The sequence below is a fragment of the Perissodus microlepis genome, chromosome 9, assembly GCF_051167445.1.
Source record: "Perissodus microlepis isolate ML-2025 ecotype Zambia chromosome 9, ASM5116744v1, whole genome shotgun sequence".
In the NCBI taxonomy this organism is placed as follows: domain Eukaryota; kingdom Metazoa; phylum Chordata; class Actinopteri; order Cichliformes; family Cichlidae; genus Perissodus; species Perissodus microlepis.
Window position 1 is genome coordinate 19,943,860 of NC_140469.1, and position 26,489 is coordinate 19,970,348.

Sequence of the window (26,489 nt, forward strand, 5' to 3'; positions counted from 1 at the left end):
TGGAGCAACAGTGATCCAGAGACTCAGTGCCTTCCCTTTTTAATCAGACAGATGGATATCCTGTCACATGAGTACTTATGCCTGGTCAAACTCCTGGAAGTTCCACAAGCTTTGCAGACCTTTTGGCAGGGTAGGCAGGAAGTAGGAAACAAACAATCTGACCTCTCCATTCAGCAAGAAAATGAAAGTCAACTTAAAGTGTCAGGTAAGACTCATAATAGAAGCAAAAGGGTTTGTTTTTAAAAAAAAAAATATCACAAAGCACCCTTTTCAGGATTAATTCCCTTTATTGACTTCATCATTGACTTTAAACTGTTATAAATAGACATTATGTGCTAAAAATGTGCCTGGAGCTTGAACCCTGAGAGCAGATTGCACTGTGCAAGACTAAATTTAGATTCAAAGGGAGATTGAGAAGAACAGGATTGCAGTGAGGACCTGAGCGATATAATGAGGTTTGTAGTACTTTGTTGATGTATGTTTTTGCAGGATAGTACTATGAGGCTTTAGTTGAAGAGTAGAGCAATGACACCAATCAGAAGACAGAGAGGACAAGAAGAAATCCTGCTTCCTATTGGGGGAAATGAGTGGTACTTTGACCACTTTGGTTCCAAACTGCAGAAACACCAAGTTATGGTGCTTAGACCAATAGATCCAGAGTTTCTTAAATGTTAAAACTGAACTTCTGTCAGGAACACAATAGTCATACAGAATGAAGAATGACTGTGGTAGCTTTCCACTTTGCTCACTTGTCATGACACTGAATAGAGTTTTAAAGTTGTTTTTTTTTTTAAATTAAAATAACCTGAACTTTACATTTACTATATGTCTTAATCCTTGGTTTATCTGATAAATCTGATTTTTCCATGCTGCTTGCCTCTGCTCTCAAACCTTTTTTGTTTTGCGTGCTCGTTCTGCTCTGTGTAGGTGACCAGGTCTTTGGTATCTATTGGCAGTCAGACTAGATTTTTGTGTAAGTATAAATTGTTGTCAGAGATGGATTATCTCAGGCAGGGGTACATATCCTGTGTATTTGTTTATGGAAGAATATGAGGACATCAAGTCCAAAATTAGTTCCAAATTATTATGCAAATTGTGTTTAAGTGTCATAAAGATTAAATAAGTTGTTTTTCAATTAAACCCATGGATGGAATTGTGTCTCAGGACTCTTTGTATCACTGAAATCAATCTCGGACACCTATGATCATTAGTTTGCCAGGTGAGCCCAATTAAAGGAAAAACTACTAAAGAAGGATGTTCCACATTATTAAGCAAACCACCATTTTCAAGCAATATAGGAAGGACAGAGTATCTCTTTGTTGCTGAAAAGCGTGAAATAGTTGAATGCCTTGGACACGTAATGAAAACCTTAGCTATTTCACGAAAACTTAAGCGTGATCACCATAATGTAAGAGATTTGTGGCTGAGTCAGAGCACACATGGGTTCGTGCAGATAAAGCACAATGATGAAGGTTTCTGCCGGACAAATACATCTGATTAAGATAACAGTTGCTAAAAGGCCATTACAAAGCAGCAAACACATATTTGAAGCTGCTGGTGCCTCTGGAGATTTGCGAACATCAAGGTGTAGGATCCTCCAGAGACTTGCAGTTGTGCATAAACCTTATATTTGGCCACCCCTAACCAATGCTCACAAGCAGAAACAGCTGCGGTGGGCCCAGAACTACATGAAGACTAATTTTCAAACAGTCCTGTTCACTGATGAGTGCATTGCAACCCTGGATGGTCTAGATGGATGCAGTGGTGGATGGTTGGTGGACAGCCACCATGTCTCAACAGGGCTGCAACGTCAGCAAGGACGTGGTGGAGTCATGTTTTGAGCCGGAATCACGGGGAGAGAGCTGGTCGGCCTCTTTAGGGTCGCTGAAGGTGTGAAAATGACCTCTGCAAAGTATGTGGAGTTTCTGACTGACCACTCTCTTCCATTGTAGAAAGAGAAGAACTGTGCCTTCTGCAACAAAACCATCTTCATGCAAGACAATGCACCATCTCATGCTGCAAGGAACACCTCTGCATCATTGCCTGCTATCCGCATAAAAGGAGAGGAACTCATGGTGTGGCCCCCATTCTTCCCTGACTTCAATCCTACTGAGAACCTTTGGAGCCTCCTCAAACAAAAAAATATGAGGGTGGGAGGCAGTTCGCATCCAAACAGCAGCTCTGGGAGGCTATTCTGGCATCCTGCAAAGACATTCAAGAAGAAACTTTCCAAAAACTCACAAGTTCCATGGATGCAAGAATTGTAAAACTGCTATCAAATAAGGGGTCCTACTTGACCTGTTAAGATGTTTTTGATTGAAATAGCTTTTGATTTCAGTAAAATTGATCTACTAATGCTGCAAATTCAACAAATGACCATTTTCAATTCTCTACAACCTATAAAATGTTTTGAAACTCTGTGCGTAGTAATTTAGAACAGTGCATTTTAACTTTTTTATTTTTGAAAAACATACTGTGTTCATTGGGAGTTTTGATCAGTAACATTTGAATTATACTCTAATGGTGGATGACACAAAAATTATGCTGACTGTCATTTGAATCGACTATTTAGAAAAAACAGAGAAAAATATAATTTGCATAATAATTTGGAACGCGGTGTAATGATGTGCGCAAAGGAGGCAAAATGTACAGTTTTAGCAGTGACATATCTTAAATTTGAAATGCCACAATAAATATAGTACTGTGCAAAAGCATTTAGCCACCTCTTGTTTCTTTATATTTGTTACCAAGTTGCCAGAGTTTCCTGTCATGTTAAAAGTTGTCTTGAGTAACAGTTCTCCAGGCTTTCTGATGGTCTTTCAAAGTTTTTCTTTGGACATTGGCTGCTTTTTCACTCATTGCCAGTTCACTCTTTGTACCTGACCATTTTCAGAGGTATGCTTTTGTTTGATTTTGGAATACTAAATACTGACCTAAGAGTCATTAAAGCATGAAAAAGGCACCAAACTTACTGTAAAAGAACAGTGTTGTCTACAAATAACTGGCAATATAGCAAAGAACCAGTTCTTTAAATTACCAGAAACCTGTCAAAAAAACATATAATTGTTCCAATTTCTTAGGTTGAATGTATGAAAAATAACCAAAGACAACAATGTCACAGGGATAATATGACATTTCAAAATGGCAAATGTGCCAACAAGGTGATTTCAAAAGACTTATTAGCTGAAAAATTAGCCTGTCTCAGGATGGTGTGCAGTGTTTCTTTAAAAAATTTGAAAAAACTGGACAAGTATGGGAAAAAAGAAGAAGTGGTCGATCTAAAAAAAAAACAAAAAAACCCTTGTATACAGCAGATGAACAGTATCTGAGAGTCATATTCTTAAGAAAAAGGAAGAAAATCCAGCAAAGACACACGATTTGAGAGAGACATCTGGCCCTTTTGTTGATTCACTGTTCGGTGAATCCTCATCAGAAATAGTCTTAGTGGAAGGATGGCATGAAGACGTCATTCCTAAGGAAGGGAAACAGCGGGAAATGACTGAGGTATGCCAAATTACACAAGAACTGGAGTGAAAATCGGTGGCAACAGATTTGTAATTTGACATTTTTGGTTCAAATTACTGTCATTGTCATCGGGCACCAATACTTCTTTTACAGATGAAGCCATGCCTTGACAAACAGCTATCCACATTCCGGTATCCCATTTTTCAAGTCTCCAAGTAATCCTGCAATCCTGCAGCCAAATACTGCACTCAGTTTTAGGATTAGATTCAAAAATATAACTGCTGTACACAATATACAGTTGGTTTATTTTCAGTATGTTAATATTCACATGTATGTGTCAAATGTCTGATATAGAAATGAAAGAAGTAGAAGTGTTGGGACTGGCTCCCCTAAAGCCCAGATGGTATATGAAGCTTTTGCCATCCATCCACACAAAGTGTGTCTCCATATTGAGATCATTCATGCCAATCTATCTTCATTGTAGTGCTGCATCTGTGATGTTAGGAATGCTAGCAAGCAATAACTAATAATTTATAATTTTTAAATGTAATCTTTACAGACAGAGAAAAGTATACTTTTTTTAACATTAGAAGTATATTACAACACGGCTCCTACTACTCACCTTGCTCAACTCGCTGATGATTGGAACCAGATTTCCTCTTTGGCTTTTATGACCTGGCACCCTGCCAGTCTTTGTGAGTCCCCTCAACAAAGTTGTAGCACTGTGTAAACAAAATAAGTTTAGGGATTTTCTGTTGTAATTACAAAGGGACGCTTGCTGGAAATGGATATGAGAAAATGTTTTACTGGAACAGATTTAAGTTTCTGTCCTTGAAGTGGAGGAAACCCCCTTCTCTTGTTTGAAGACATGCATGGGGCATACCAAATAACAAAAAACAAACCTCTTTAGCACAGGTCCTATTCACTTGAAATTCTTGAGCAATAATGCGTTTAATTTTAACGTCTGTGATTAATGAAAATAAGTTGTTACTAAATGGCCAGTATTTTTTCTAATATTTACCTAAATGATTCATCCAAATTCACGATCATGCCGATGTGGTACTGTCCTTCTGTATCTGTCTAAATATAAACAAAGAGAACCAAGTGAACAGCAATTTTGCCATTATGTAGTATTTCAAGCCAAATGAAAACAGCATGCTCACAGTGGCAGCGCTAACAAGCTAATGGTCACCATCTTGGTTTACCATGCTGACGTTTATAAGTACAGCTAACTGAACCAAACTAATGGAACTAAAAAAATAAGCACACGCATTGTAAGCTAATCCATCAGGTCTACCTTCTGGCACCATAACTTTGAAGTACCTTAAGTAGATCATGGCACCTATTTCCCATTTCCTAGCAAATTATAAAGAAATGAGAGGTGGTGCAAGACTTATAGAATAGAATACCTTTTATTGTCACTATACACATGTGCAATGAGATACAGAGCATCTCCCACTCACTGCAGACATGATTATGCTGTTGTGTAGCACAGTATTCTACCTTAACCTTACAATTAACTCTCCCTTACCATTAACTTACGAACAGTTGAAGACCTTACTGTAGATTTAATATCGGAAATAGACAGATAAATACATACATAAATAAATAAACACATATATACATATATACATAGTCTGTTTGACTTAATATTATAAAAACAACAACATCAAGACATGAAACACACAACAGACCAAAAATAGATGGATGATAAAAGCTAGATGTTAGAAGAAGGATTATAAAATCACCAGAGATATTACAAAGCATTCTGAGAGACAAGAAAATATATCTCTATGTTTTTTTTTAACACAATCCATTGATTATTGACAAAGTGGATGCTGCTATCCTTAAATCCACCCAGAACAAAGAAACACAAAACAGAAAAACAGAGAAAGTTTATAGCAACCCGTGTAGTGGAAGCTGACAGAACCCAGGGCATCAAATCCAGAGGCACATAAGTGCATAAAAGTTGCCAGTGCTCTGGTGACTGCAATGCTCAGTAACTACTCAGTTACAGAGTTACATTCATTTTCTTCTACTCATCCAATTCAGGATTGCACGGGAGCTGGAGCCTGTCCCAACCATATTCAAACCTAAGAACACTGTGTCACTGTATCCTCTGCCAGGCACAGTGGCTCCATCATACTCCGGGGCTGTTTCACTGCCAGTTCTACTAGTGCTGCCAGTACTTGTGGTACTAACTAATAATCAGAATTTCTGAATTATCTTTCTTCTTTTGCAAACACAAATACTTAACAACAATATTTAAAGCATGAAGAAATTATGCACAATATGGTAAAAATTAAGACACCCTCCAATGCTAAAGCACATTTTCGCCTTTATAGGTTGCTGCACCCACAATTTCTACCTTGATATCCCTTTCAACAGTGGTCACCCTGAGTCCCATGTATCCTCCAGTGACTCCAAAGTCCTGAACCTTTGAAGATCATGACATTTCTCTCATTGCACTTGCCCCAGTTTAAGTGCAGGTCCTGGTCTTTTAGACCAAAGACCAGCAGCACCTTCACCCAGTGAAGGTGAAGTGTATATCATATATAGATATATTTAAATTCATTTAAAAGCCTAATATCCACCAAAAAATAAAAAATAAAAAATCTGAAGTACGTGCCTATATCAGCAGTGATGCAGAGGTCTTGGAGGGCACAAAGGGACACAGCAGAATTTGAATAGGGTAACTATTCTCAGTGTGTGGTTTGCTGTTAGTGGTAAACGAGGCTGTAAGAGAGATTTCCCAATTTCCAATCAAGGGGAGAAGGGGTCTGGTACGTGCCAAGGTGTGTGACATGAAGGAACGGTAACACAGAGACACAGTACCTTCCCCTCTGAATCACCCTGAAAAATATCATGTCATTTACACCTGGTCAAATGCCTGCAAGGTCTAAAAGCTTTTTGCAGACTTTTTTGGCAGGGTAGGCAAGAAGGGAAACAAACTGATCTCTCCATTCATCAAGAAAATGAAAGTCAACTTTGAAGGTCAGGTAGAAGTTTAAATGTTTGTAAAAAAAAAAAAAAAAAGAGATTAAATTTTCCAAGGGTAAAGATATTGCCGTTGTCATTGTTTTGTAACTGTTCTGAAGTAGCCATTGCATTATGGTTAAAGAAACACAGACTGTGTTATACAAGACTAAATTTGAAGATATTTCATATGTCAGAAGATTTGGCAGAACAGATATGAGGAAACAAGGGTATAATGAGGTTTGTCGGACTTTGCTGATGTGATGGGTTTTGCAGGATTGCACTTCTCATGAGGCTTTGGGTGAACAGTACAGCGATGATACGTTTCAGCATACTTATATGACAAGAGGAAATCCTGCTCCCTATTCGGGGAAATGAGGGACAATATGGCCACTTTGGCCTCAAACTGCAAGAATTCCCGTTAATACTTATTAACTAGTGTGAAGAGCATATAATGGAGGTGGGTTGCAATGCAGATTGCAGGAACAGTGAGTGAATTCAGTCTTGGAAGGACCTAGGTGGCCAGTGGCTTCTAACCCATTTTGTTGTGAGGCAATGGTGCTAACCCCGACACCACTACAACTGTAGGAAGATGAACACAAAAAGTCAAATATATGCCCCATAAATGTGTAGTGGGTAAATGTCCTTACTATCTTCTAGATAGAAATATCAAAGGAGTGGATATAAGAGACGAAAACATATGTGATGGGATTTAAACCCTAAACAACAAATGGAGGATTTAATAAAAATGTTACATTATTTTTCTTTATGTGTGCACTGTAGTCACATCTTGATTGGTTGAGTTAAAACTCACGATACTAATGATTGGAAGAAAAATTACAAAACCTGCTATTGTCCAAGTACCTGAGTGTAAACTGCAGTGGGCATTATGTCATTAAAATATAGTACCTACTGTATGCTATTAGTATCATGTTTCAGGTTGTTATTTATTTAGAAAAAGATCAGATGAATTACAAGGAAAAACATTTAAGCAGAGTTTTTTAAAAATTTTCTAAAAACATACATGGGAGGTCAGTGCCAGTGAATTTTGTCTGCATAAAAAATATCAAAGTTGCAACATATTTTATGAGTTTCTTTATTAAGTTGACCAAAATATATGTATCAGTGACACAATCTCACACCAGTTTTTCTTTTTGTATAGAAACTTAGCAAAAAAAACAAAACAACCTAATATAAACAACATTAATTTATGCTTTTACATATTCACCGCACTTTATGATTGTAGAAAAATCATTACATTACAGGTACATTTCCAAAGTGCCATTCTTGGTTTTAAAAAAAGTATATTTGGACATAACATGACAACAGTCACTCGACATGTAGTTTCCATTGCCTAAGAGCTCCCTTTTGGCCTGTGAAAATTACCATCATGCATTTTGTCACATGCACAAATTCATACTTGGTTTGACTGCACCAGCTGTGAATTGTGAATCCATCATGAAGTCTGAGAATGAACGTTTTCGTAAGTTATTCAATATTACGTTATCTTAAAAAATACCAAGGTTTAAGTGCCATTTGTACCATTAAAACTTAGGTGTAATAACAGAAAATCACTGTGGCATCACAATCTAGAAAAATGCTTGAAAATTACAATATATTAATTCCAGTCTTATAAATTTGAACATTTGAGCTAGATTTTTTTCTTAGCTTTTTCAATAATTGTCTTCTAGTTAAACAGGTTTTTATTTAGCGTGATGCCAGATTTGATGAACATATTACATATTGTTCTTCTATTCCTCGCTAAAACATCATATATTCAATGCTCGGCCTGTTATTTGGTGTAAACATCTGGTATGAACTCTCTTGGCAATAACTACTTGAGAAGTCCTTTTGTTCTTTTAGTACTTAACCTATTACTTGACTCGTTTTAAGAAGTGCCGGTGCAGCCACCATCTGAATCAATATATTCTGTGTTTGTGTCAAACTTTTGCTTTAACCACCTCTTTTAAGGCAGTTGAGTAGCTGTGCATGACACATGGTTCAAAAACAAATCTCATTTCAGTCTTTGTTTAGCCAGTTTCCTTTTGATTGGCTGCCCTTTATAAACCAAAGGTTTAAACAGCATGTAGGTGGGGCTTCTGTGCTCACAGGCAAAGCTAAGTGCCTGAGACGATCATATAAGTGATATGGACTCTCTATAATGCCATGGAGAGCCATAGAAGACATAAAGCTGTCTGAAACAGAGTGTTTAGAGCAGTCTGAAGCCATCATCTACAAATTTGGCTGTTTAAAATGAGCACCCACTGTCGTGACAGTATTTAGTGTATATATGACAGAAAATAAGGAAAAGCTTGTTTGCCCTTGAATGCTGGTCTCAAAAAAACATCCTCTCTGTGTTGAAGACCTTCAACTTGGTCATAAAGTTGAAGTAGATGAAGGCCAGCGAGACCAACAAGTTCTTCATCAGATAGAGGATGGGCGTAACAAAGCCGAAGAAGGCAATGAGGCCAACGCGCACAAAGAAGAAGGGTAAATCCTGCAGGGCTACTCCTAGGGAGGAAAGCAGGGGGCTGTGGGGCATGACCACCACACGCAAGCATGATAGGTAGCTGAAGATATAGATGGGAAACACCCAGCCTGAGTAGTAGACCAGAGGATGTCCTGCCACTCTCACCATCTCCACCGTATCCATCCAGAACATAAAGCTGTCCACAAACACGTCTGCACGGGCATCAGTGGCGCACAGGAATCTCAGAGGCCCAGTGTATGCATAGGGAGATATGTGGTACGGTGTGGTGCTTCCTGATGGTTGACTCAATCCAGACATGCCATATGGCCTCCCATTGTTACCTGGTATGCCCGGTAGCGTCCCATTGGTCTCTGGTCGAGCTCCTGCTCCGTTCTGGTTCCTGTCATTGAGCTGGTTTGCTCCTGGTTGCATAGGAGTGGGCACACCTTGCCTGGGCACAGCTGGCCCTGGCACAGCTGGGGTGATAGGTGTTACTGGTGCTACTTGTTCCACATGTGTGAGGACAGTGGAAGGGATGTCAGCATCTCTTTCGGTGTCATTAGCTGGAGAGAAGAAAAAGAAAACACAATATCTTGGATTATATTTACTTAAGCTGTTTATCATCAAGTGGTGTCGGCCCAGATTTACAAAGAGACAGCTGAAGGCTATCAGACAAATAATGTGGCTCACAGATATAAACATTAATCTGCTGTTTAGACAGAGGCAATAAATCAAGAGATCGCTCATTCAAACGATTTGGGCTTTGAAGAAATTCATATGAACTGTTTTATCATGTGGTTTTTAAGAAAATATATTTCCCTACTTCTGCCATGTCAGACTTCAGAAAAATTTAAAAATATATCCTGCTCATTTCCTCATTTTGGATAAGTGAGAAATGAAGCAGTCCAAAGAAATATCCTGCTCATTTCTTCATTTTGCTCGAGTGACGTATAGAAATGTCCACAGTGTGTTTGCAGTTGCCTCCAAGCTCCTGCAATGCAAAACCCAGCTCGCTTTACTATAGAAGTCTGCAGCAGAAAGTTCAGGATCTACAGCAGTCAAAGAGTGATTTGTGTAATGTGTTGAGAGAGCTGCGCTCACCCTGGCCGGTCAGCCTGCAGTGTCGTATCCTCTCCACAACGTCAATGCAGATGAGCGAGAAGAGGACTAGTGACACGGGGAGCTCAGTGAATGTATCATGTTTCAGGTTGTTATTTATCTGAACCTGGATAAACAACCGTAAAATCGTTAGCCTGACTGAGTACTGTAATTATTTACTCACTTTTAATCTTTACAGAGCCCACTGGTTCACCTCAATGGTAATAAACATTTTGGGATTTGTCACTTGCAGCGAGGGCATTTGACACAGCCCTAAACAGATGAGTTGCTAATCTTAGCAGAATTTATGGCTCTTATGTTGAAGCCACTTGATAAGCAAAGGTCAAAAGGTTTGCTTAAGCTTTAAAGAATGCCACAAAAAAGGGCAAATAAGGTCTGGGCTGTAGCCAGTTAGGAAGTGAAAATGTGCCTCGTGGACATGATTTGACAAGGACAGCATGGACAGGAAGAGGAACCAAGCTGCTTATCAGTAGCTCCTTATCCATAAGGCTAGATAGTCCTCTCCTGAGATCCATAAGGATTCTCACAGCTCATCACATTTGTTTCAGTAACACTGTGAATCCTGTCATACACCATGTTCCCAAACACAATGTTGTAATAGATATATGTTTAAGTTACTAGCAACTTCTTTGGAGTATAAACACAATCACCCAACATGACTACAAAGGATCTACAATTACAGGTTGAGTCATGTTACAAGTATAGCAACATACAGGTCAAAGTTCATGGTAGAGCAGAGATAAACCTGATATAACAAATGAAAGCAGTGAGAAACAATCTGTTGGGTGCTGTACCTCAGAGCTGGCAATGAGAAAGGCAAAGCAGGGTAATGTGGATAGGATCACATAAACAAGGGTCACTGGCCTCCTGATATAAAGACAAAAGAAGGGCAAGAAAGAAAACAAGGGAGGAAGTTAAAGTCAGTGACAGGAATTGCTAAAGCCTGGTATTAACCAGCCAAGTTCTGTCCAAACCAGTCACAGGCCAGTTCAGCCTCAAACCAGCTGATCATGTCTCGGTCCCGTAGGACAGCACTGGGATCCCAGCTGCTGAGCATACACAACTGGGACCAGTTCTCAATCTTCATGTCTGAGAAACTCACCACTTCTTCCTCCCTATGAGAAATTTCTTCTTCATGAAGACCATATACTTCAGGGGTACCCAGACCAGCAGGGCAGTGGAGGTCACATAGGCAATAGAGGAGGCCACGATCAACCAGTAGGCAGTGCTGCCGTCTCCGGGGGGTTGTGCTGATGTTTTGACCTTTGCAACGATGACAGCAAACCTCTGCATGACGATGAAGAGTGGCACGCACAGGCCTGCAAACTGCAGCACCTCGCACAGGGCAAACTTTACCGTCCTCCCTGAGCCCATCCTGTGGCAGCTCACAAAAAGAAAAAGAAGGGAGGGAGACAGGGGCTGTTGTCGCAGTGAGGCGACCCCTGTCCCTCTGAGGGCTGGTCAGGCCTCGGACCTCTGCATTGTCTGCCTCCACTAGCATTTTCCACACACCACAGCCCTGGCTCTCTGCTCACCCAACTGCTTACACTGCACTAGGCATTGTGTGCCTTGGCGTGGCGGTGATGTGATCGGCCCTTTGCTCTCTTTTGATACAACGTACAAACAAAGTTCGTATAACTTTACACCCTGAAGGACATGCATGTGACACAGCAATCACTTTGGGGCAATCCGAGGTAAAAACTGCATCTCAGCCAGTGTTTTTCAGGCTTATCACATCACAGTCCACACAGCTTTAATGATGTGTACCTTGTATTCTTCCTGGGAATTCACCAAATATAAGAAACACAAGTTAATTACTCCCACAGTATAATCAGCATCCCAGGACTACTAGCTGTAACCCAAGAAACAAGATACCACTAAAAACACATCGACTCCTCTCATGCTTATATATCACCATCTAGTGGCAAAGTGTTCTAACTGCAAAATTTTGGAATCCACACTGTTTTGTAACAATTACAAATGCATTAGTGCTTTGAAATTGCTGTCAGTTCAACATGTTATTGTTCATCAAATTCAGGCGCTTGATTATGATTTGTTGCATCATAATAATAAGCGACATGAGACTTTTTCCCCCACCCAAGCCCAGCTAGAACTTTACCAGTCAAAAGCATTCATGAAGTAATTTTATCTGTCTTTGGTTCCAAAGCCATCAATCCACAGTATCTGCTATGCCACAGACCAATATCGCTGCATAAAAGTGACGACGGCGTAAAAATGTTGCTGAATTGTTTAGACTTGTGTCTGCAAAACCCACACAGCTGGACATTGTGCCATTGCTGTCTTCAGACGTGTGAACACTTGATCAAGTAACTGGATCAGGATTAGATAATCTGGACTATATTCAGTGCTGTCTTCGGTTTGCACACATTTCTACGTGGTGTCATTAGAAGAGCTAATTTTAGATTCTGCATCGACGCGGTTTCTGAAGCAGTTCCTTCATGAGAGCACAACTCAGTCCAGTACAGGCTGATACCTGTATACTCCCAAGCAATTACAGTCCTGTGCAATACCAATGAAATTTGAAACGATTCAAAATGTTGTATCTTAATCATTTAAGTACTTCATCAAATTATTGAGTATCATAAATAAAGAAACTGTGAAAAGACTAGACTGAAAGTACAGACCCCAGAGCTCAAAGTCAGTAAAACTGTTTTTTATTTGCATTTGTATAGGGTTTTCTTAAAATCCTGAAGATCAAGGCTCACATAGCAGATAGCAGATACATTTGCTATCTAATCAGGGCTGTTTTTGGCTACTTGCCCCATTGGAGTATGTCAAAATGTGCTTGACATGTGGTAAAACTGTGGCCTGTCAGTCAAGGCCAAATGTATGATACTGCAAATTTTGGTATCCATACTTTGGTAATACCAAGTAAATACAAGGCCAGTGTTGCCGATACCAATAGTTTTACTGAGACTCATGTAGGGGTTATGTAGGGATGAACAGTGTGTTATGATGACATGAATCATCATCAGTTTTTAACTTCTGATCACATTTTAATTACACATTTTTTATTATACTGAACACAATTCAATGGGATACATAGAGCAAGGGGTGTGAAACATAAGGCCTGGGGGCCAGAATCAGCCCAGCAAGGCCTCCAATCCAGCCAATGGGAAGGCTTGGGGAAAAAGTAACCATCAGTTCATAAATTTCGGACTTTTAACTATATTTTCACAGGTTTTACAGCTTTTCCTACTGATAAACACTTTGGCCATGGCCATTCACAACACATTATAATTACATTATCTATGTCTGCAATTTTACTCCTTTACTTCTTGCAGTTTAAGTCCAAACAATCATCCTGACAGGTCTTTTTCATTTACTACAACATTTCTTCATCGTGTAGAAAAACTGAGACATACTGATGAAATTGCTCTTCTTTGTCTTATGTGATGTTATCTAATTCATAAAAGGTTTACCTAAACTTGTTCACGCTGAGCTGAAGATTGGGGTGAAAATGAGCCTGAATTTCTATAGTTGCACCAACTGAGCCGTGACAAGCCGGCTTTATTTCACTAGTCTTTGCCTCACCGGCAGGCCACGCACTTGTTGCACTAGTCCCGCGAGAGGGGGATCCATGGGCGGATAGCTAGATAGATGGATGGATGGATAACCCCGCTGCTCCCCTCCCTACTAGCCCCAGCTGTCAGCTCCCTTCCTGACTTCCCCACCCTGCCCCCGGTACCATGGCGTCCAGCGAGGAGGACGGCACGGTTGAGGAGAAGGAAAATAACAACAAAAAGAGAACGAAAAGCACCCTCGCTACCGCATGGCTCACTTTCTACAACATCGCCATGACCGCCGGGTACGTGCGTTATTCCGCCCCTGTCGCCTATTAATAAGAAAAGCAGTGAAGTTATAGCCGCTCCCTAAAAAACCGTAAGCGTGTGTTGCTGTTTATAGGACTGCGTCTCCGCCGAAAGTGCCTGTTCAGCTCGCTTGGATTTAGCAGTTCGTCGTCGCAATTGAGTTTGAGCAAGCTTTAGCGGTCAGTTTGGTAGTTTCTACGAAGAAACGAGCGACCGTTATTTGTCTCGAGTGTTGGAAAATGAATGAATGGTGTTTGGTGAAAGTGGCAGGTTGGCGCAACAGCCGTGTCCAAATAGGGCTGGCTGCATGGTGTCAGCGTCAAGGCCCACAGTGCGTCCGACAGTTGCAGTGATAAGTATAGCCGGACCGCGCTGACACTGGAGCTCAGGTCTGGGACAGTGAAGTGCTCAATGGGTACATTTTTAATAATAACAACGTTTGTGTGAAGAGAGCTTCCTGTGTTGTGATAAAGGACAAACACATGAGAACTTGAGAATAGCGGAGGTGTCGGGGTCACTGGATCAGTGGTGACTAAGCGCTTCCAGTTTGGCGCATGGCCTCAGGTACTGATCACTTTAATAATAATAATAATAATAATAATAATAATAATAATAATAATAACACGAAATAAAACAAGAATATATTTGTGCACATCGTTGTGACTCTGTCCAACTTAGTAACTTGTTTTTCATGTGTTAGTCAAAGATAAGTAAAATTGCAGGTGTCCAAATCTACTTGCCTCTATGTGGAAAAAATTATATACAACCCCTCCTCCCTCTATTATCCTCTTGATAACTTATGAATTAACTGTGAATAACCCCATTTAAAAAAGAAAATCTGAGTTCAGTTTCACTACCCAAACCCAAACTCACTTCAGTTAGGGTCAGAGTTCACGACTGAACAATAACAAAGAGGCTGGTCAAAAATGGCATCCATGGGAGAGTTCAAGGAGAAAACCACTGATGACAAAGAAAGGCTCATCTTGCCTAAAGTAACAGAGCTTTGCATAAAAAGAACATCATAGCAACAGGTGGTGGTAGTGTGATGGTCTGGTGCTGCTCTGTTGTTTCAGCACCAGGACGACTTGGTGTAATTGATGCTTTCTATTAGAAAATCCAGAATGAGAATCTCCAACCATTAGTTCATGGCTTGAAGCTCAAGCACCCTCAGGTTATACAGCAGAAAAATGATCCTGGTTTTGGTGTGGTCTAGTCAAAGCCTGAACTGAAATCAGTTTGAGATACTTTGGGATCATTGAGATACACGGTTTAGGGTCCAGTTACTTTTTCACATAGGGCCGAGCAGATTTGGATAGCTTTTCCCCCTCTTAATAAATAAAATGTCATCATTTAAAAACTGTATTTTGCATCTTCTCTGTGTTTCCTTGTCTAATATTAAAATTTGTGACAAATATGCAAAAAATAGGAAATCGGGAAATGGGGTGAATTCTTTTTCACAGCACTGGTGTTGGTCTAGAACATCAGGGAAAGACGTGTACAATCAAACATAGGTTTTCCTTATGAGGACATTTAGTGACAATATTAAGAAAGCTTCATCCTTTTTATAAATCAACTTAAATGGACTCACTGGTGGCTATAAACAGCTGAGTGAGGATGCTTATTGGCTGCTCATCCTATCTACTGTGCAGGATTTTTTAAAAGTTTTTTTATATAACATTGCAGCTGGATTTATTTTTGATAATATGTTGTTGTTTTTTTTAACATGCACATGCAAGACTTGTGAGGTCTTAGAGGTTTTTTATTCAGAACTATTATTAGAACCTGTATTATTAGAGCTATTATGTTCTACAGTTGTCTCATTCCTAAATTAACAAAAACCAAAGCTCATTGAAGTGTGTATCCTGTTTTGTTTTGTTTTTTTGTTTTTTTAAAAAAAGCCCTAACCCTTGACTGAATTCAAAGATTTAATCCAATAATTTTTTAGATGTCTTTCTTTATTCCAAATTTTATTTGTCGGGGAAATCTGGCTAGGATGCTTGCAGGTCCTGAGTGAGCTGTTGGGGTCTTGTCCAACTGGGAGGATGCCCTGGGGCAGACTCAGAACATGCAAGGAGGAGAGAAGGGATCAATCAAAGGAACAATCCTGTTTTTCTGTGGTTTCACTTACACATAGAGTAAAGCTGGTGTGTTGCAGAGAGATTTTGTAGCTGCTGCTAATTTTTTAATATTTCACTGAAAGTGCAGTTACAATTACCTGATGTAAAATGCTGCAGCTTTGGTTTGCTTTCTCAAGCTATTCCATTTTGCCCTCTTTATTATTTTGATTTTAGTTGCCAGTTTATTCCAGCGCTCACTTTATTTATGGATAACTGTCTGATACATGTATACTTATAAACATAATGTAAATTTGTTTACCATCAGAAATTGTGGCATAGCTGTTGAACTGTGGTTGTGGCCTAGTGGAAAACACAAACAGACCAGTTTTATGACAATGTTAGGTTTTTCGTATTTGTCTGGTGTCTCAGTGGAATAAACAGGTAACACCAGATAAATAGAGGCAGTAATGTCTGTCTGTTACAGAATACCTTTGAAGAAAAGTATTTATTTTACTTCATTACATGATATAGTGATTGGTTTAAAGCAGCATTTAGTGAGAGAATTTTTATCAGCTTTGGAGCCCAGTTTGTCAGCATGTTCTGGGAATTCCTTGGTTTCAGTGAAGGTTAGAAAATGTTAATAATTTGTTTTAGTTTCATTCAGTATTTATATTGTTTAAATTCCTAAGTTTATTTCCTTTAAATTTACATCTCAAATGTGTTATTATAGGTTTCCTGTTCTATTCATATTTTCATCCTCCCTTTGATGTTATTATGAGGTGACTAAATGACTTAAATTAGATTTAAAAGATTAGATTTCCAGTTGTGTCACAGTTATTTTTGTTTGTTTTTTTCCATTGCAGAAAAATGTCTGTCCTTTACACCAATTTTCTCCTTTCACATTTCAGCTGCACTGAGCGGTTGTGTGATTTTTGTTTGTCTGCAGGTGGCTGGTTTTGGCCATGGCAATGACACGCTTCTACATACAGAAAGGCACACACAAGGGTCTGTACAGAAGTATAGCAAGGACACTCAAGTTTTTCCAGACCTTTGCATTAGTTGAGGTAAGACTTTTAAGTCTTAGAGACTGTATGAAAAAAAACAAATTTCGGCCTGAAAATTGAAGAAAATGCATAACTTCATAGTTAATGGCCAGCAGGGGGCAGCAGGTGGTAAAAAGCTATCAGTCAGTATATAAGTCTATGAGAAAAGGACCATACTACTCAATTTTTTTAATGACCTACCTAAACATTTATATCTTGATTTTTATGGTTGTAATCATCAGTTTTGAGGCTTGTCAACAGGGATATTAAGACCGATGCTAGCTCTGATGTTAATATTTGGAGGCTTAAAAATTTATTATTCTGATATTTCAATTGATTTTATACATTAACGGATTACTCTAACAGTTGTTATATGCAGTTATTTATTTGTTCACACTTGTTGTTGCGTTTGTGGCATTCAAAAAGGGAAGATGCCCCCTGGTGGACAAACTATGAAATGACAACATCCTTAAGATAATTGAAGGGTGTTTCTCACTAATTTCTTTGCTTTAAAATTTCTCTGTTATAAATGCCAGTAAAGATAGATTAGTAAGTAGCTTATTTTCGCTGATAATATTATCCTGCCAATAAATCAGCTGAGCTATAATAAATAGACAATAGAGGAGGAGGGTGTAGCTTTATTGTCCCAATAGAGCAGGGTATGCTTGAGGGTGTAGCTTAATTGTCCTTGACAAATAGCTACCTGATAGGTGTGCAGTGTTCTTTTTTTTATAATGGCAAGTGTATTTTGTTATAAGCCTGTTTTTCACTAGCCAAAACTATCATCCCAGTAGGATGAACGTTAGTGAAGGATGCACTTTGCTAACAATGTTTTAGCTGGACAGTTTACCATCTTTTGTTCAAAGATGTTCTCGTCTGGTTTTAAATAGCCGAAATAGCAAATGGAAAGTTTCAGAATTAGTCCACAGACCATTGGGTGACACAATGGTGCCATGTCCATCTTTGATTTACAGTCTATAGCATTTCCTGTCACGAGTGGGACTTTAGTGAATTTAAAAAACAAATACTTTTTTCTTAGACTTTAACAAGACAGTCATTTTTACTGCTGTTTGTGTTGCTTGTCTTACAGGTGGGACATTGTGCCATTGGTATGTGACAACTTACATGAAAATATTTGGCTAATTTGTACAGATTCAGATAAATTCCCTCATCTGGCCATGTATTTATTGGTGATTTTTGTTTCTTACTTTGGCTGTGTTGCAGGAATCGTGAGGACTTCTGTGATTGTAACTGGGGTTCAAGTGTGTTCGCGGATTTTTATGGTTTGGTTCGTCACCAACAGCATCAGACAGGTGACTTTTATGATAAACCGCAACTCCGTGACTTTTTACAATTTATCAGTCTTTAGTTGACAGATTTCACCACAGTACTCTTAACCTCCACACACTGTATGTATTGTCACAACTATTCTGGAACACAGTCTGTCCAGTTACTTTTTTTTCCCCCACATAAAAATCGTACTTTTCTCATCTTTTTGCCTGTAAGAGCAGCACCCGTCAGGTTTGAAGCTTCTTTTAACTCTTTATTTTTTGCCATTTTCCTGACTTAAAGATCCAGAGTGAAGAAAGCGTAATCCTATTTCTGGTTGTGTGGACGGTGACAGAGATTACCAGATATTCCTACTACACATTCAAACTGCTCAACCACCTGCCGTACTTCATCAAATGGGCCAGGTGGAGACACCGTTAGCTGGGGCTGGGATGAGTTTGAATTGTCTTTCCTGTTTCGGGACACTGTCTGAGCATGTCGGCCTAATCCGGTGAATTCATCTCTGGCATGCTTCCCTCGCCTTGTAGAGCCGCGCGTGTATTAAGTATCTGTCGTCTAATACAAAGAGGAGAAGCATGTGTGTGTTTATTGATTAGCACCTCATTAGCCATTCTGTTTGTGGTCAGTGAACTAAACACTAACACAGCACTCTGAGGAAACAGGAAAAGGTGAAATGCTTGTTTATCTTTTGGTTTTAACTTCTCCCTAAAACAAAGAATTTCTGAATAAGTTTAGTTAGTTGCATAAGAGGCTGAAACCAGGCATTTTTTGTGAAAGAAATATTCTCAGCTGTAGTGAAATATAATACCTGTCTTGTGTTGAAGGCAGAGTACTTGTGATGTGTCGTTCTGGCCTCGAAGCAGCTCACCTGAAACTGGAGTCGTTAGTAGAAACGTGAGCCGCCCCCGCTGAAGGCTGTCCAGCGCACAGGCTCGGCATCTTAATTTTATTTATTCTTTCTGCTTCGCTGTGTCACGTGATTCTTCGGGCGGTCCATCTAATGCCAGCCACTCTTTTGTTTCTGCTCTGGATTCTTGTGCTCTTGAATGGCACCCTTCGCCTCCCCGCCCCCACCCTTCACGTCTTTCTTTAAGCACGGAGGAGACGACAGGCCCCTGGCAAGGGGCTCATGTTCAGCTGCTCCTGTTTTTAAGACCATCTGTTTTGGTCACGGAATGTTCACCCAACATTTCTCTCATCCGCTGAGACGCTCCCCGAGCCTTTGCTGTGGTCCTCACTAAATACAGGAACTCTATAGTCCTGAGTCATGGCATATCATTTGGTCCTGGAGAGAGCTGCCATCATAGGAAGAGGCATGCTGTCTCACTGTTATTTGGGGCGGTGACGAGAAATTAAGTTGGTACTTTGTGATTAACTTAGTTGTGTGCAGGAGTTCTACCGTTGGTTTTTCAAGAACACAGTGTTTCCTTGCTGCTGGGTCTTCTTCCTCTTTTCTCCCATTATCCAAAGGAGTTCTGCAGGGCTCCACATTAGGACCATTGCTCTTTTCTCTTTACATAAAGAACCTTTGTGATAATTTATCAAATGCTGCTTTCCATCTTTATGCAGATGATACAATTATCTGTTGTTCATCTCCTTCAGTAGCACAAACCCTATAATACTGCAGTCTGCCTTTGATGTTGTTCAGTCCCATTTAACTCAACTTAAGTTGGTGTTAAATCCAGAGAAATCCAAGTTCATGTTATTCTCAAATGGCAAAGAGTTGTTAGCTACGTCTCCTAAGAGACATAGACTTTGTATATTCGCAGACTCTCCCATTGGCTGATCTTTATCTATAAATCTCTGCTTGGGCTAGTTCCCTCTTATTTATGTGTTTATATGTGTAAAAACCACAACCAGTGCAGCCTTCATTCTCACAATATCTTACAATTGATTGTCCCAAAAATCAGAACAGAATTGGGAAAAAGGCTTTGAAATACGTTGCCCTTGCTTGCTGGAATAATCTGCAGAAGGAACTGAAATTATCGAGAGAATAACTCTTTTACTCAGTGTGATTGTTTTTAATGTCGCTCTTAATTTGATCTGTTATTGTATATTTTTCACATGTTCGTTCGGGATATTGTATTTTTTTTATGTTATATACTTATATACATGTATTTTGACTTTTGTTGCCATGATGTCAGGTCTCTCTTGGAAATGAGATTTTTAATCTCATTGAGATTTTACCTGGATAAATAAAGGACTAATAAATAATAAAATACAAACAGCCTCTTTCTTAGGCACTAATATCTTTTTTTTTCTCAATTTCCAATATATTATGACCAATTTGTCACCACATATTGATGTGGTTACTATTTTTTTTCTCCTGTGCATAGATTTAATGTCAGTGTTACTAAAAAAATCCTTGCACTTTTTCAGCTCTTAGTTACCATATCATCACTACTGCAGCCTCTTCCTGATTGGCTGCTTTGCTTCATAAGGTCACAGTTCTGTATACGGTATGCAACTGAAGTTGTAATTAGACGGCATAGAATACATTTTTATTGCTATGAAGATGATACCCAGCTTTATCGATACATGAAGCCAGATGAAACACTCTGACTACTTAAACTGCACGAATGGCTTAAACACATAAAGACTGATGACCTCTGATTTCCTGCTTCCAAATTCATAAAAACCTGAGGTTGTTGTACTCTGTTCTAAAAATCTTAGAAATATCTTAGGAAAAACAGATGTTTACTCTGGATGCTGTTACCTTGACCTCTAATAACACTGTGAGGAATCTTGGAGTCGTTTTTGAACAGGATATGTCCTTCACTGAGCATATTAAAGAAATATGCAGGACTGCTTTGTTTCATCTGCACAACATCTCTAAAATTAGAAACGTCCCGTCTCAGAGTAGCGCTAAAAAGCTAGTTCATGCATTTATTACTTCTAGGCTGGACAATTGTAATTCGTTATTATCAGGCTGTCCGAAAAACTCCCTGATACAAAATCAGAATTGGACTACCTTATTAGTTGCTCTGAATCTGAAATGTACATTTATTTCAGATAACCTGCTAACAGGCCTGAAAGATCAGTACATTACAGAGATTCAAATATTTCATTATTTAATTAATGTATTTTTGTGTTGTGTATCCATGTACATTTTCTGGTGATAGATTCAGTCCTACTGAGCGTGTCTTGGGCTGTTCCTTTCTCTTTAATATACCCCCAAAGTATTGCATGTTATTTAAGTCTGATGATATCCTTCTCCACTTTAAAGTTTTCCTTTTTCACCTTCTGTAGAGAAAACAGACATTTGTGTGATTTGAGGCGTGAGCTTTGTTTGTATCATTTCCATATTTCTCTTCTGCCAAGCTTCATCTTGTCTGCCAGTGTTTGCATCATATGTTCCTGTGGATGTACCGAATCTATACATTTGTTCATTCCAGCAACTTTTTATTTCAGGACTACTTTCTGGGTGCAGTTCAGTCCATATATGCTGGACCATATTGTAGCCCAACAAATTTGTCTTGGCCTTGTTTGACCATAGAACATGCTCCCAGTAATCGTCAGACTTTGATGATGTTTAACGTTGTTTAAAGTTGACCTGTTACCCTTTCCTTATTTTCTGCCAGATACATGTTTCAAACTGTTTCAAACAAGCAATTTAGGAAGCTTTTCTCTTCTTGCTTCTTTATGAGAGGGGATATCCCTGATTTGCCTCTGACTGTGAGTGCAGCAGCCCCACCCTCATGCTGCTTAAACTGCTGTTTGTGAGGGGAACCCAATCAGAAGAAAGTTGGTTAAAAGAGTTGCTTAAGAGGTAAAATGACTTATTTGCTATTTTGGTGGATAAACTGGAAGGCCTACTATAAGATAAACAACAACTGTGAGCCATGCAAAGCTAGAAACAAAAATGTGGAGCATAAGAGGTCTTTAATCGTTAATCTTGCAATTTCGAGTTGATTTTAGTTGATTAGTCATCTTGCATCATTTTCCATCTTTGTGAAATCTCATGTTTCTTGCACAATTGTTTTGACAATTCCCTCATTTAATTCTAGGATGCAGATAGACACAGCCCATCCAACAAAGAGAACGTTTTGGTGCTTAGATTGTCAAACATCAGATTTAATCAGGACTGTTTTAGTAATAAGTAGTTTTAAGCGTTTAGCAGTGATTGCAGGTATATTCAGGTATATTGCCAGTGAGCTTGAAACAATGCAGTTTTTGACATTTTATTTAAGATTATTTATTGGAGAGGTTTAAGTGACTTCTCTTGTATACCCTCTGTTCTTTGATGACCAGTCTAACCACTAAAATTGAACCTAGTCTTTCTTATTCTTGTCTTTTGAGTTACTTTAAAGAACTTCAATTGGTTTCTTTTATTTACTATAAATCAGATCTGTGGGAATTCATGCAGTGTATTCCCACATATTTGTGTGGGCTTTCTAATCTTAGAAAATTGGATTCAGTTCAATATTTTGGTCATTTTTGTTTGGTAATGTGCCCACTGCAAACAAACAGTGAGGCAAAAGATGCTGTGTTCCTGGTTGTTCTTAACATACCAGTTCACAAATTATAGTTTGGGAACATTAAAGTCTCAGATGTCAGAAGGTTTTTGCACACATGCCAGTTTTTAGTGGACTGATGTAATTATGCCTTCAGTTGCAAAACTGTGCACTGGCACTGGTGAGGAGCTGCTGGAAAGTAATAATGCATATTTTATATCCAGCAGGCAATGAAACATTATTGTAACAACAAATCAGCTTATTACTTAATGCTGGAATATGATCTTATTCTTGACTTTCTCTCAATTTAAATGAACTGCATGAACAAAAAGGTTGAAAAATTTTTTTTTTTAACTTTTGCATGTGAACGGCATGAAAGTGTAAAAAGAAAATGATACCTTGGAGTTATCCAGAGCCAAAATCACTCAGAGTTCCTGAAGATGGAAAAAATGTGAAAATATTACTTTTTTACAATGTGCTACTTGACCACCATATCTCTGGAATACCTCGAGGGAAGTTTTATGTCCACAACTCAAGGCAGCTTTTGTTACAGTGTCTGGCCCCTGTGTCAGTGATCTTTCTGTGTTTTCAATATGCATGTGAGTGTATTAACATCCTCTGACTGTCAACTGTCCCAACTGTGTGAGTGCTAAAGTGATCACGCTGCTGGATTTGAAGACATCCATCCTGCTCTTTCTTCTTCCCACAGATACAACCTCTTCATTGTGTTGTACCCGTTGGGAGTTGTTGGTGAGCTGCTCACCATTTATGCTGCGCTGCCGTTCGTACGCAGGTCTGGAATGTACTCCATGAGGCTCCCAAACAAGTATAACGTGTCGTTTGACTACTACTACTGCCTCATCATCGTCATGCTGTCCTACATCCCACGTAAGAAGCAAATTTCATGCCTACATTGTGCACTTTCAGTTTTGGCATGTGGGTCAGAATCCTGCATGATTTTTAAACTGTATTTTCTCCTGTTGCGGTACAAATAATTCTGCCTGTTCTGCTCAAAAGCAGCTTTTCTGTCCTGTGGTGCAATGTTTGGTGGCATTTTATAATTTGAATAGAATCATCTGTTGTGTTATATCCAATTTTATTTGGAATATACTGTGTGTTCACATGTCGTACATAATTTTAAATATAAAGATTGTTTTTCATAACACAGCTGTCAATGACTCCCTGAAGTCTAGAATCCATAGACATCACCAGATGTTGTTTTCTCTCATTGATTTGTGATGCTACCTTCAGTTGCTGGTTTTTGTCTTTCTGCATTTATTTAATAACTATTGGTCTGAGATTGGGTGACTGACTTGGCTACTGAAGAATATCCCTTTTCTTGGGCTTGAGAAACTCTTGGATTGCTTTTGCAGTTTGCTTTGGCTTGTTCTCAATTTGCACAGTGAAGCTCTGTCTGATTGGTTTTGCAGTATTTGGCTGAATCTGAGCAGAGAGTGTAGTCCTGTACACTTATTATTCACAGCACTGTCACAAGTCACAGATTAGATTTAAATTTTAATCTAGTCCAATCTGGTCTTCTCATTCATGATTATAACAAGTGGGTTGCAACTTGTTGTAAACTCTGTGTTTCCATCCATGAAGCCATCTCTTGTTCATAGACTTTGATAATACTCCTACCTTCTCCACACTCTTGACTGAGCTCAGTGTTGTAAAGGGTTTTTCTTAACCATGGAAATAATTCTGTGATCATCCCGTTTAGTTGTTTCTTGTGGTCTTCTGGACCTTTTGATGTTAATGAGCTAACCAATTCATTTATTCTTTTTAAGAATGAACCACATTCTTGATTCGGCCACAAGTTTTTGCTGTCTCACTAATGATGGCCTACTTCACTCCCACTGACATGTCTTTGGTCCTCAGGTTGAGAGTTCCAGTGAAAAGATACCGAATGCAAGTTCAACACCTGGAAGCAACTCCAGGTCTCTTGCCTGCATAATTTGTCATGAAATGATGGGAGGGAGTAAGACTCACTTGTTCATTTACTTTTGAGCCCCTGAAAACATACTGCACTGTATGAAAACGGCTGCAACTGCTCAACAGTTCATGCAAAATGCGTGTCAAATCCTTTGAATTAAAGCTGAAACTTTTTACTTAAATCCGATGTTGATTATTTGATACAAAACGACAAAAATTGCCTTTGTTCAAAAAGATACGGACCAAATGTCATGGAAAATATGGAAAAGTTGTCAGCTGTAATAGGCTCAGACCACCCCAGTGGCTTATGTCTGTGAATGCATGTCTTCCCACTGTGCTGCTTCTTATTCAGAATTGAGACCAAGTTGAGAGTTGTGAATTTGTATTTCACTCTAACTTGCTTTCGTTTGTGTTCATCATAGTCACAGTCACCCTGAACATGTTCTCGTCTTTCTCGCAGTGTTTCCTCAGCTCTACTTCCACATGCTGCGGCAGAGAAGAAGGATGCTTCACGGGGAGGTCATAGTGGAGAAGGACGACTAGACGAGCACCACCTCCCACCTTCATTTGAGCCAGCCTGCCCTCCACTTCACCCTCACCTCCACCACCGCTTCATCTTCATCTCTGTCTCACCTTTTAGCACCATCAGCCATTACATTCTTCATTGCACGGGACCTAAAGAACCACACAGCTGACGATGGTTACCACCCAGTGACAATCAGTAATAACGACAAAGCCACGGAGTAAAACCACAGTAGTAATACCACATCTGGAGTGTTTCTTTGCAGGATTCATTCCTATCTGAATGGTAATATTGGAAACATGTTTACAGTCCCAGTGTTGCTGGAGCTAGAGACAGAAGCCTGTGGCGTCACATCTCAGCACTCAGAGATCACGAGTCCTTTATTCACCCACCAGCCTTACTGCATCTTGTTGCACTGAAGCATCGCAGCCTGAGAGAAACGAGCACTGAGCCACAACACTGCACCCCGAAGAAGGAAGAGCCAAATGAGGGGGAGGGGGGTGTTAAATTAGTCGCCTCAATTAAATTCATCATTCAGCCCATGCAATTGGCAGATTAAGTGTATATTAAGTATTTCATATATAAAATAAGGTTTCAAAGCGAGAATATTCATACCTCAACAATAAATCTACATTTGGACAATATGCTGCTTCTTGTGTGTATGTGTGTAACCCTATGTGTAAACGATGCAATGTGAAATGAGCAGTTAACACTAATCATATTTCTTAACAGTAATTTATTCGCATACTGTGAGCAAGCACAGCTCCGACCTAACATTGTGTTCGCTTGGCTCAGCTCGTGCTTTCTTTTATGTTGTTCTGATGTTTACTATGTCAAATTAATTTACAAGAGTGCATCTTAAACTAAATTCGAGTCTTCACAAAAGTAGTAACTTCTTTTTTTCTCTATAGGCCGCTGTAGGTATGAGACTACGATTCAAATTTATGTGAGCACTTCAGTCTTCAGTCTCTGTCTTGTTTGTTTTTGAAAATATCCGGTGTCTACATCGATTGGACAGTAGTTAGACTCCCTCCTACCAAAGGTGCTATTGTGAGATCATTTTAGTCTTCTGTGCAGCTGAAGGAGTGACTGTGATTGGAGATGACCTAAAGCAGGAAATCAGGATGTGAAATGACTGAGAGGAAATGTTAGCGAAGAACTGCATAGCCCATGGTTATCAAAGAAAAAACCTTTTTGCTTGTAATCTGGGTTAGTGGGAAAACAATAAAAGAAAGTTATTTAAGGGAAAAAAAAACTATAAAAATGTGAAAATACCTTTTTGTGCAAATTCAATAAACTAAATTCTACAGTACTGAAGAGTTTTGTG

The 26,489-nt window shown here is 39.2% G+C and overlaps 2 protein-coding genes across 4 annotated transcripts; one reads left to right on the forward strand and one right to left on the reverse strand.

Annotated features, from left to right (window-relative positions):
• Nucleotides 1-8,776: 8,776 nt before the first annotated feature.
• LOC146380442 (transmembrane protein 236) lies at nucleotides 8,777-11,404 on the reverse strand. The gene is made up of 4 exons (XM_084940380.1): nucleotides 11,133-11,404; nucleotides 10,825-10,897; nucleotides 10,013-10,136; nucleotides 8,777-9,474 (listed from the first exon to the last, which is right to left on the reverse strand). The coding sequence occupies exons 1-4, from the start codon at nucleotides 11,402-11,404 to the stop codon at nucleotides 8,777-8,779; spliced, it is 1,167 nt and encodes a 388-aa protein (XP_084796506.1).
• Nucleotides 11,405-13,567: 2,163 nt separating this feature from the next.
• Nucleotides 13,568-26,479, forward strand: hacd1 (3-hydroxyacyl-CoA dehydratase 1). 3 transcript variants are annotated; one of them, XM_084939517.1, is made up of 7 exons: nucleotides 13,572-13,859; nucleotides 16,867-16,984; nucleotides 18,054-18,072; nucleotides 18,188-18,276; nucleotides 18,536-18,657; nucleotides 23,417-23,595; nucleotides 25,100-26,479. In XM_084939517.1, the coding sequence occupies exons 1-7, from the start codon at nucleotides 13,741-13,743 to the stop codon at nucleotides 25,180-25,182; spliced, it is 729 nt and encodes a 242-aa protein (XP_084795643.1). In that variant the 5' UTR covers nucleotides 13,572-13,740; the 3' UTR covers nucleotides 25,183-26,479. The 3 variants fall into 3 exon arrangements, with proteins under 3 accessions (XP_084795641.1, XP_084795643.1, XP_084795644.1); XM_084939515.1 differs by having other exon boundaries at nucleotides 13,568-13,859; nucleotides 23,417-26,479; XM_084939518.1 differs by lacking the exon at nucleotides 13,572-13,859 and adding an exon at nucleotides 13,884-14,427 and having other exon boundaries at nucleotides 23,417-26,479.
• The last annotated feature ends 10 nt before the right edge of the window (nucleotides 26,480-26,489 follow it).